The sequence below is a fragment of the Rhipicephalus microplus genome, chromosome 2 (assembly GCF_043290135.1).
Source record: "Rhipicephalus microplus isolate Deutch F79 chromosome 2, USDA_Rmic, whole genome shotgun sequence".
NCBI classification, from domain to species: Eukaryota; Metazoa; Arthropoda; class Arachnida; order Ixodida; family Ixodidae; genus Rhipicephalus; species Rhipicephalus microplus.
Window position 1 is genome coordinate 227,815,772 of NC_134701.1, and position 11,936 is coordinate 227,827,707.

The 11,936-nt window shown below is 48.6% G+C and overlaps 1 protein-coding gene across 1 annotated transcript; it reads right to left on the reverse strand.

The window, feature by feature from the left end:
• Positions 1 to 3,996: 3,996 nt before the first annotated feature.
• LOC119181858 (uncharacterized) lies at positions 3,997 to 9,312 on the reverse strand. Its single transcript, XM_037433099.2, has one exon. The coding sequence runs from the start codon at positions 9,310 to 9,312 to the stop codon at positions 3,997 to 3,999; it is 5,316 nt and encodes a 1,771-aa protein (XP_037288996.2).
• Between the last annotated feature and the right edge of the window lie 2,624 nt (positions 9,313 to 11,936).

The following is an 11,936-nucleotide window of genomic DNA, read 5'->3' on the forward strand; positions in this document are numbered from 1 at the left end:
TGCACACGTCACGAAAAGGAAACAGGCGTTCGCTCGGTCTCTCATAGACACCCGACCGCCCCGTATCACGCTCGATCCACTCGGCGTGTGGTTTGTTTTATGCGCCGTGTACACCCGCTGTGCTTTTTCTATCGATGGCCGCCTCCGCGGGCTCAAAGCGTTTGAGTCCACGCAGATTGCGTGGTGGGCCGATTACGCCGCTCTGAGCGCGCTGTCCTACATCGGCCTACGCTCTTTTTCCCTGTTTTTTTGAATCTCGCCCTTGAGCAATGTGTACCGCGTGTGGCGAACAGTTTGCGGTATGCCTTACATTTTCGAGCCTTTTTAATGAGCGCGAGCCTGTTATTTTATGTTGCATCAAGGAAAAGTATTTTCAAGCAGGAGAAAAAGAAAATAAATACAACAAGTGCGTCTATGCCAGCAGGCATGCTTGTCCTCGCTAACAAAAAAACATATCGGCGCTATCTCGGGCTTAATATGCGCATATAATTCCAGCGAGTGCAAACGTACACTGCTCTTTTTGGGTATCACCTACATTGAAATTTATGCGGGTTCAGTGTGCATTTGGAACGCGGGGAGCGCATAATAAATTACATATATGTTAAAGTGTAAACGCGTTGTGTATATATGTGTGATACGTACTGTGGCTGCGTTTGAATGTTATTTGCATTTACGTTGAATTCACTGCAAGAGTGGTGGTGGTGCAGCCCCCGATGCTATACCACACGTCGTGAATAAGATATTTTGTGTGCTCAATAATAGCTGTTGGGGTTTTACGCCTTGAAACGACGATGTGATTATGAGAGACGCTGTAGTGAAGGGCTCCGGAAATTCAGATCACCTGGGGATCGTTAACGTGCACCCAAATCTGAGCACACAGGCCTGCATAATTTTCTCCTCCATTGAGAATGCAGCCGCCACTGCCGGGATTCGATCCCGTGACCTACAAGTAAGTAGTAGAGTACCATAATCCCTAGGCCAGCGCGTGGCGGTTATCTTGCGTGCTCATGAAGTATGTTCTTGTGTGGTGTCTTTTACCTTTTATATATACAATATACTAGAATTTTTACCTTTTTTATTAATATTTGGTGGAAAATGGGAAGGTAGGCTACGTTGCAGCCGGCTATCCCAACATCATAATAATAATGTACAACATAAACACACAAAAACCTAAATTAGGAATAAAATAACAAAAAAAACTCTACTGACCCGCAGGTCGCGGGTTCGTATCCCGGCTGCGGCGGCTGCATTTCCGATGGAGGCGGAAATGTTGTAGGCCCGTGTGCTCATATTTGGGTGCACGTTAAAGAACCCCAGGTGGTCTAAATTTCCGGAGCCCTCCACTACGGCGTCTCTCATAATCATTTGGTGGTTTTGGGACGTTAAACCCTACATATCAATCAAAATAACAAAAAACTAATCCAAGGCAATATGCACAAGACTATATACATTATAGGGCATATAATGCGTGAATAAGTACAGTATGCATGGTCATAGTCCAGTTAATATATCGGTATCACATTGCAGATACAATCCGTACAGATAGCGGCAAGGTATGATGCGAACTAAAGACAGTTCACTAGATTTGTGTTCATTAAAAATCGAGGAGGGCGCTCACTGCGCGCCTTTGACTATCCGAATGCGGCCACGGTCCAAGTATTTTTGTAATTGTGAATGGTCGACTGTCGAGTCGGTTCAAGCGATCCCTCAGTTCAGTGCGTTGTTGATCGTATTGCAGACATTCTAAAAGAACATGCTTCTCTGACGCATCGACATGATAGCAGTGGTCGCAGTGCGGGGATATTCTTTGCATGCGGCATAAAAAGTGAGGTGTGTATATGAAACAACTAATCGTAGACGGTGCAATAGCGTGTAGAATAGTCTATCGATCTTTTGATTAGGGTAAAATCGAAGAGACGGATCTATTCGATGTAAGAGTGAAAACTTTGTATTTTCGTCAAACTAAGCATATTTGCAGAATTTGTGGCACAGTTCAGAAAGAACCTTCTTGCGCTCTGAGAAATAAACGGGCGCTGGTGTGGGGACAACGTTTTGTGTGCTGCAGTGGCTAATTTGTCAGCAATTTTGTTTCCTATCACTCCTACGTGACTTGGAATCCACTGAAAACATGTCTTGTGGTCGTTCAGATAACCGATGGTAATAGTTTTCAATATTTCATACATGGTGTTATCATCTGTATGAAAATAAAAACCCTTAATCGTTGGCAGCGTTCCAGGAGTCAGAATATATTACCCAGTTTTGCCTTTACTGGCTTTCAACAATGAATTTTGAAGCTTGTAATATTGCAACAAGATCCGCTGCTGCAGACAAAGTCTTTCGAGAAAGTCAGAAATCTTTTTCTACTTTGTATTCGGGAAGGCCGCACTCGAACTTTCGTATATTGTAGAGCCATTCGTGAGCGAAATGTGAAACGGTTTTGGTAATGGCACATTTGTTGAAGCGTTAGAAATTTGGCCTCAAAGTAGTGTGTCGAAGATTTTTTTTCCTATCCCTTTGATGTACAAAGTGACTCGAGGTGATGTAAGCTGCCAAGGAGAAAAATTGATACCTGGACGCAACGAATATTGTTCTTGTTGAAGTGCCACCTCGTATTCTCGCAAAGTGTCACCAATTCGCTTGTTTCTTTGAATCAGTTTTTCACGAAGCGGATGGGCATAATGCCTTTGCGATAAGCGGAGAAAGTGGCGGCAGAGTTCTTGAATGCGAAGAACTTGAATTGGTGGTTCTCTCGCTTCTGCGATTACGAGGCCACTGTGAGTTGAGCGCTGTGAGCCCAGGCAAATACGAAGACTGCGGGCTGCGATGTTATTTAGTTTACGCTCATTTGTCTGAGACATACTTTGCATCACTGGTAATGCATATGCGATGGCTTGTCGAACAAGAACTCTATGAACCTTCAGAAGTGCTTCTGATGTGCCACCCCATTTGGTTCCTGTAATACATCGGAGAACATTCAGTGTCCGGTGGACCCGCTCCTCAATGTTGGAAATATGAGGTACCCAGATTAGCACGCGGTCCAATGTTATGCCAAGGAAACGATGCTTGCGCACAACAGGTATTAAGTCTCGTTGACCGAGAGGCTGAGCTGGTCGGGATGTTTTCTGGTAAAAGGTAACGCCGCAGATTTCTCTGCTGAAACATTCATGCCGCATTCTGTCAGAAAACGCATTGTTATATCTATGCCTTCTTGAAGCAGATCCTGTACTTCCCGCTATTCACGAACTGACGACCAGAAGCAGGTATCATCTGCGTACATTGAAATGTGTACTGATTGTGGTGAGAGAGTCGGAAGTTGGTGCATTACTATGTTAAATAGTATAGGGCTTAATACACTTCCTTGGGGTATACACCTGCTTTCAGGCCTCGTGGCGTGCTTCTGCCAGCGCTTGTCGCCATGGATACAGTTCGGCCAGTCAGAAAATCAGAAATTAAACGAAGTAGGCGTCCCTTCATTCCTGGACTATACAACCCGTGTTGTAGCGGAATAGCAGGGAGGCAGACTTTTTCTAGTGAGACGACGACAGAGAAAAAACACATCCTTTCAGTTTGAACGCATCACGAAGACTGGTTTATTCGTTCGCTATGTACCGCTGTCGTAGAGAGGGGAAGAAAAAAAGGAAAAGCAAACAGAGAAGTACAAGTATTGTCAAAGAGTTTCCTCCGCACCCCGCACGTGCGACGGTCTTCAAGGACAGATGGACAAAACGCTTTCCGCGTGTTCGAGAAGGGTCATTGTGGCCCTCACCCCCCCTTTCCCTTCACGGCTGGGCTTGTAGGTAAAACAGATGTCAAGGACGCCCTTCGCTCCTTTCGCATTGCCCGTCACGCGAACCACCCGAAAACGAGTCCCTCCGAGTTGCCCCTCCTCCCCCTCTTCGCCGCGGAGTCTTTCAATTAACGCTCCCCCGAAGCGGGGGCTGCTTCCCAGTATGCGACAAATACAACAACCTCCCCCGGATGAGCGAACTCTTGAGCTCATTGTCGGTCGACTTCTAGCGGATAAAGCAGCTGTATTGGTCGTTTCACCACCGTTCCCCCGCTTAGTTTCAAACTGCAGGCCCGCACCCTGCCGTCCCTGCCCTTGAACGTTTCCTTGATTCTGGCGATCTTCCACATGTGTCGTTTGAGATGATCTTCCTTTAAAAGAACTAAATCGTCTATCTTTAGGTCACTCGATGTCGTTGGCCGGGACAGATGCGCCGATCGAAGCTCCAATAAGTACTCTCTCCGCCACCGTCTCCAGAATCCTTCAGCCATGGCAGACCGGTACTTCCAGCGTCGTGAGATATGCGCGTCACCGCCCGGAATTTCGGCTGGCAGGTGGTGTGGAGGAAGGGTTGTCAGCTTTCTTCCGACGAGGAAGTGCGCCGGCGACAGTGGTTCTGGCTCTTGAGCATCATCGTAGGTGAAAGTCAATGGGCGTGAGTTTATTACGGCCTCGACTTCGTACAAGACAGTTGTGAGTTCTTCAAAGCTTAAACTGCTCCGACCTAACACCTTGCGCAACGCTACCTTCACCGATCGCACCAACCGTTCCCAGAATCCGCCCCACCAAGCTGCCCTTTCAACAATAAACTTCCACCTGATCTGGTTTCCGGCGAAGTATGACTGCATTTCCTCTGATTTTAGTAGCGTGAACATTGCATTCAGATCTTTTGCTGCTCTCTTGAAGGTTAGCGCGTTGTCCGAATAAATAGTCGAGCAGATTCCCCTGCGAGCCACGAAGCGCTTGAAAGCCAGGAGAAAGGCTGTAGTCGACATGTCGCTAACGAGCTCAAGATGGACGGCACGTGTCACAGCGCAGGTTAAAATTGCGATGTAACATTTTCGGGCACCGCGCGACTCTTGACAAATCAAAGGTCCTGCGAAATCGATGCCGACAGTGTCGAACGGATTTCCTTCTGTTACTCTGTCAGCTGGAAGTGGTGCCACTGGTTCCGTGGCTTGAGGGCAACTTTGTTTGCGACAGATGAGGCACTGCTTGATAACCTTTTTTACGGCCTGGCGCCCTCGGATGATCCAATACGACTCTCGCAATGACGCCAAGGTGTCGCGCACCCCTGAGTGTAGCATTCTCACGTGCTCTTTCCTTATGAGCAGTAGCGTGAAGGGATGAGTGCTAGGTAGAATGATGGGATGTTTAGTCTCTTCGTGGTTGTCGGTGAATTGCAAGCGTCCACCCACTCGCATGAGACCTTCCCCGTCAAGGTACGGACTGAGTGGCAGAACAGGAGAGCCTTTGTGCAGTGGTCTTTGGGCTTTCAAGTTGGAAATGTCGTCACTGAATGCTTCTCCTTGAGTTGTTGCCAACCAGTACCTCTCAGCATCGATCACCTCTTCAGCTCGTAGCGGACCACCTTTCCTTTCTTTCCCGCGGCGGCAATTGTTGACAAAGCGGCGGACCCACGCAGTTAAGCGCACGACTCTGCTGCATGAGCTGAACTCCTCTACTTTCAGCACTGCCTCGAACGGCGATGATATTACGGGCATCACCGTCACTTTTCGCTCTTCCAGGTGACATTCTACTGCCCCTGGGCTCTGCTCACCGGTCGTTGGCCAATGCGTCTTATCCTTGTGAAGCCAGTGTGGTCCTCTCCACCACAATTCGCTTTCTAACAAGGCTGATGGGAGGATACCGCGAGTGATTAGGTCAGCGGGGTTGTCTAGTCCTGGGCAGTGCCTCCAATCCTCGGGATCAGTCAGCGCCTGAACCTCTGATACTCGGTTTGCCACGAAGGGCTTCCATCTGGCAGCGTTTCCTTTAATCCAGTGCATAGCCACTGTGGAATCGGTCCAAAGGATGGCAGCAGCATTCTGGAGGTTCAAGGCCTTGGCAACGTAGTGGCACAGTCGAGCACCAATGAGGGCCCCCATCAGCTCTAGTCGGGGTAACGAGAGGCGCTTCAAAGGGGCAACTCTTGATTTGGCCATAATTAGGCTTATATTGATTATTCCTTGAGCAGACTTGCATGCAACGTATCCGACAGCACCGTAGGCCTTTGGGCTGGCATCGCAGAAAATGTGCAACACCTTCTCTGTCTTTTCATCTCGGAAATCCCTTGCGATGATCCTCGGAATGGACACCGCCTTGATGCATTGAAGCTCTTCACACCAGCACTTCCACTCCGCTTGCATCAATTCTGGCAAGGGGTCGTCCCAACCCGCTCCCAACTCCCACAACCTTTGGAACATTGTCTTTACGTACAGTGTTGTAGGAGCGATAAACCCAAAGGGGTCGAAAATTCTGGCTGAGACTTGCAATACGAATCTCTTGCTGTCGGCTCTGGTGGTGAGGAATTCAAGAAGTGAGGTCAGATTGTACTCGAAGTTATCTGTATGAGCATTCCAACCTACTCCCAATACCTTGGTGGCTGCAGGAAGTTCGGCATTTGCATTCCTCTTCGCCACGTTCCCATCCTCTATGAAGTTGACTAAATCGTGGTCGTTAGACATCCACTTGTGGAGCCGCATTCCTGCTTGAGATAATATATCGCTTGATTCCTGGCATAGCACTTTACCCTGTTCGAGGGTGTCGACCCCTGTCACAAGGTCGTCAACATAGAGATGGCTGCGCAGGATGTTCGCAGTCTCAGCATACTGCTCTGGGAGTCCTTCAAGATGGTGTCGTAATGTTGCGGCTAATAGGAATGGGCTGGATGTAACACCGAACGGAACGCGCGTCATCCGGTAGGCCGCCACCGCTGGAAGTTCTTCACCTTTCTTCGGAGTGGCAGCATACCAGAGAAACCGCACAGCGTTCCGATCACCCTCTGACAGAGATATTTGAAGGAATGCCTTTTCAATATCCGCGACGATGCCGATGTTGTAAGTGCGGAAGTTGATCAACAAATCAATGAGCTCTGGATTAAGTTTTGGACCACTTTCCAAAACATCATTCAGTGAGAGGCGATCTTTGGCACTTGATGATGCGTCGAACACCACCCTCACTTTTGTTGTCAGGCTTTCTTGTCGAACAACTGCTTGATGTGGCATGTAATACACCGGACCTTCCGAAGCGCTGCAATGCTTGTTGGCTGGCTCTGCATAGCCCTTTTCGATGTATTCTCGGATGCAGGCGTCATATTCCACGATCAAGGAATCTCCCTTCAAAAGGCGCGTCGTGTTGGCTCTAAGACGCTTCGCGGCGCACTCGTAGTTGTCGTCGAGCTCATCAACCATAGGCTTCCAGGGGAAAGACACTGTGTACCGCCCATGCTCAAATTTGACGGTTTCTTTGTAGTGCTGTTGGATTGCGTCTTGGTGGCGAGCTGGTTCGTGTTCCTTGATACCAATGTGTTCGAGCTCCCAGAATGACCTCAACTGCGCTGATATTTCTTTGTTAGTTTGTTCGCTCACTGCTACTCGCATTACGCCAGCAACAGAGGGACAGACTCCTGGTGACCTTTTTGCGCCTACCTGGCCCTGGACTGTCCACCCAAATGCAGTTTCTACTGCCATCAGCTTGGAGGTTAGGCGCTTAGTGGATCCCGTGACAATTTCCCAATAATGATCAGCGCCGATCAGAAGATCAATGTTTTCACTTCCGTCACCCTGCGCGACGTCCGCGACTGGCAAGCCAAATTTCGAAAGTTCCAGAAGAACTGACTTTAAAGGCGCAGCCATTATATCTGCGCAGATGCAGGGAACTTCGAGGGCCTCCACTCGCGCCCTTTTCCCGTCGTACTGGCTTTGCAGCCACAGCTCGACCAGACGCGCCTTAGTGCGGGTTATAGCGGACTTGTCGCCGAAGGCATAGATTTTAAGTTCCTCTTCCCCAAGCACGTTCAACTGCAGTCTTTCAGACAACTTGCGATGGATGAACGTCCTTTGACTGCCACCATCTAGGAGAAGCCTGACAAGCGTACTTTTGTGCGGTCCCACTGTCCAAGCTCGTGCTGTTTGCAGAAGAAACTGATGCCCCTCCATGCACATAAATTTCTCCTCTGAGCCTAGAGAAGACTTTAGCACTGTGGCTTGTCCTGTCGCTGGTGGAGAGGATGCATTCTGTTCACCACTGCCACGGTATTCTCTGAAATCAGGATCACACATAGCCGTGAGGTGTTTTCCGCTACAGTTGGCACACCTGAGCCATTTGGCCTTACGGCACTCTCTTGACGTGTGCCCCTTTACTGTGCAGCGGAAACATCTATTCTCACGCTTCAGCATTTCTCTTTTATCAGCTGCCGACATCTCTGCATCGCAGTCACCGCTTTCGTGGCACCCTGACGAACAAAACAGACACCCTTTTCTCTCCTTGGTCATGGTATGCAGTGCAGCGGCTGAAGACATTCTCGCCGCCTTAAAGGTGCTGTTACGGTTTTCGACAGACGATTCTACACACATGCCCCTTGGTGTTTCGGCCCGCTGTATAATCTCCCGTGCCTCTACCTCGACTCTCAAAAAATGCGCAAATGCCTCCAGTTCACTGCCTCCTGTAGTAGCGCCCTTTCGTCGACAGTATTCGAGATGAAGGTCCGCAGGCACCGCCTTCTTTACTACTGTCAGGAGCAGAGCTCCGTACGTGCTGACACCGACGCCAAGAGAAGTGAGGCTCCGTACACCTCTCTCTACTTCGTCAACGAGGCTCCGAAGTTGGCTGAGGTTCCGCGAGTCACGCACTGACTTGATATTGAGCAGTCTGGACATGTGATCCTCGATTATGGCTTCTTTACGACCGAACCTTTCCTTTAACAGCGAGAGAGCAACTTCGTAGTTTCCGTCGGACAAATCAAGACCCGCAACGGCAGCCGCTGCTTTTCCTGTTAAGTAACTGTTCAGGTACTTGAACTTGTCCACGTTTGACAGGTGGTGGTTAGCGTTTATTGTCGTGTCGAACTGACTCCAAAAGCCTTGCCACTGTCGAAGCTCGCCGTTGAACTTTGCTATCTCTAGTTTTGGCAGCTTTACTGTGGGGGTTACTTGCGGGATGTTACGGCTAGATTCTCTTTGATCTGAGGAACTTGAGGTGCGATCTAGCGAAGCGCTCACTGATGCGGCGTTAGTGCAGCTAAGCTCACGTAGCATGAGCTGTACTTTAGTCCTTGCTACGTTGATCTTTTCTTTGTAGTTCTCGGAGCATGCAATTTCCTCTTCTAATGCATCATCTTCTACGCCAATCTCAATTTCCCGATCTAGCTCTTTGAGTGAGTCTTCCTTAAGGGTGAGAAGGTTGATCTTTTCTTCAAGCTCACCGAGTGACGCGTCGTCCTCCATGGTAGCGATGTCATTGAGCAGCTTTGTTGTTGACGTTCGCACCACGGCCCTTTTGCGCTTCATCCTGTCGATGTCCATCTTTGGGTCCCTTATTCCCGGGTTTCGGCACCAAAAAATGTTGTAGCGGAATAGCAGGGAGGCAGACTTTTTCTAGTGAGACGACGACAGAGAAAAAACACATCCTTTCAGTTTGAACGCATCACGAAGACTGGTTTATTCGTTCGCTATGTACCGCTGTCGTAGAGAGGGGAAGAAAAAAAGGAAAAGCAAACAGAGAAGTACAAGTATTGTCAAAGAGTTTCCTCCGCACCCCGCACGTGCGACGGTCTTCAAGGACAGATGGACAAAACGCTTTCCGCGTGTTCGAGAAGGGTCATTGTGGCCCTCACCCCCCCTTTCCCTTCACGGCTGGGCTTGTAGGTAAAACAGATGTCAAGGACGCCCTTCGCTCCTTTCGCATTGCCCGTCACGCGAACCACCCGAAAACGAGTCCCTCCGAGTTGCCCCTCCTCCCCCTCTTCGCCGCGGAGTCTTTCAATTAACGCTCCCCCGAAGCGGGGGCTGCTTCCCAGTATGCGACAAATACAACAACCCGTACAAGACATGTACGTGGCTGATTGTGTCAAAGGCATGCCTAATGTCTTTTACCACATATAGACAAAATAGCCATATGCAAGATATTTTCACCTTTTTGAAGAAAACAGATGAATATTCGCCATTCTAGTGTTGCGTCCTCTTCAAATATGACGACATTGTGGAACAGTAAGAAAACAAATTCACAGTACTGACAAGGAACTTACAGTGTCAGTATTGAACACAGAAGAAAGCATCACAGGTAATTAGGCATGTTTTTTAATGCGTTGGGAACGCACCCGCAAATGTTGTCGTAGCATCTGAAGTCCATTTCGCGTGGCACTTACGCTATTTCACTTGATCAGTTCAGCTGCATGTGAGCCTCAGTATAGTCCTCATAAAGCTATCTAACTGATAAGACATCTGCGTCGTGAACAGGATCAGCTTTGACGGGTGCAGCTATCGTGTATTGACACAGTGGCAGTCTGTATGCCGTGACACATCTTCCAGTCTATACACGCGTCTTATATATTCCTTAGTATTCCTCCGGCAGGAAATTTAAGCAGCTTAGTCGTCATTTGTCCAGCTGGAAATGAATAAAAAACGCTGCCACGCTCTCGGCCGGCAAACAAGCGTGGTCAATCGATCTACTTTCGAAAGCTGTTGGCGCCTTGTTGGGCCTCTCCTTCTCTCTTTCTTTTCTTTGCGTTTCTTTTATTTCTAAGCCTGTTGCCGGGTAAAGATTGCTGTGCGAACGTAATCAAGCGTTGTATCTGGCAGCATTCCTTCTCTCAGGGACCAACGCGAGTGGAACGTTTCCGTTGCCCCACTGCGTCGGCCCGCTGGATTTCGTGCCTGCCTCTGCAATACGATATGAAAGCCCTCTCAGAACAAAACGCGCGCAGTTTCTCGCCGATTGTTTTACGAACGTGTGCCATCTGTCAAATATCAAAACAACACGGTTCTTTCCCGTGGAATGGGCGTCTCGGGCTTAAACAAAAGCCAGGCTTTAAGGGAGAGATAGATGGTGACTGCGTGTGGTTGTTCTGAATAGTGCGCGAGTTGTCGTTCAATCTGTGTGTACGGTTGATGAATACTCTCGTCAATAATTCGGGCCACGCAAGAGGCACACTCGTGCTTAAGGCCGTGCCATCGGCACCATTGCAATACCGACGCCGTACAGCCCAGGATTGTGTTTTCGAACACGGTCAGCGGTTGCGAATCGCCTTGACCACTGAATTACCACGCAAAGGTGTACGAGAACAAGACGTGTAGCTCACATGCCACTTTTTCACCTAAGTGGGCCGCACTGAGGGTGGTAACGGACCTGCTCCTGTAGCAGTGCGCTGCTTCAACACACGAGCCATTGGAATTCCTGCACAGATACAAGTGTTTCTTTAGCCTTGTCATGGCGTCCGAAAACGGGATTTGTCGTTTTTGACGGTGTTTCTTGGTACCTAACCTCCTCCTTAATTCACTCTTTCACATACGGGAAATGACTTTCTCTTATTCTTCTTAATGTGGTACACTACGTAGTTTTTGATCACACACACACGCACGCGCGTGCGCTACAGTGAAGAGGTTTGATATATTCTTGAGGAACAGTCTTTTTGATAAAAGGCAGATATTTACAAATTACGTGTGACAGATAATAATTATAATTTTCGAGGTTTGACATTCCCAATCCGTGATATACTTACGAAGCACGCAATAGCGGAGGGTGTTCCGTAGATCTTGATTACATAAGGTTCATTTGACGTTGACCAGTATCTCAGTATAGTATACGTGCATTTTCTCCTGTTAACATCGATTAGCATTTTCACCCATCGAAAATAGGACCGCCACGGTCAGGGTGAAACTCGCGCCTTTCGGTTGAACAGTCGAGCAGCGTAACAACTGCTCCACCACGTAGGGAGGCCACACAGGCAAAAATTAGGCGAGCACGAAGAACAATCAGCGTTTAAGACTTGTTTAAGACTCGTTGTTTGTTGTTTTCTCCCTTATGAGTCCGTATACTCATACGCCCACGCGTTCGCCTTCGTGAAAGTTGTGAATTCGCAGCCTCGCAGTTGGCGAGGCGAGAAAGCTTTCGTGCCTCATTTTCTACGCAAATTTTCAAAATCCTCTCG

Bases quoted from the DNA above. Each gene is read 5' to 3' on its own strand.
- LOC119181858 (XM_037433099.2), bottom strand. From the start codon at position 9,312: ATGGACATCGACAGGATGAAGCGCAAAAGGGCCGTGGTGCGAACGTCA.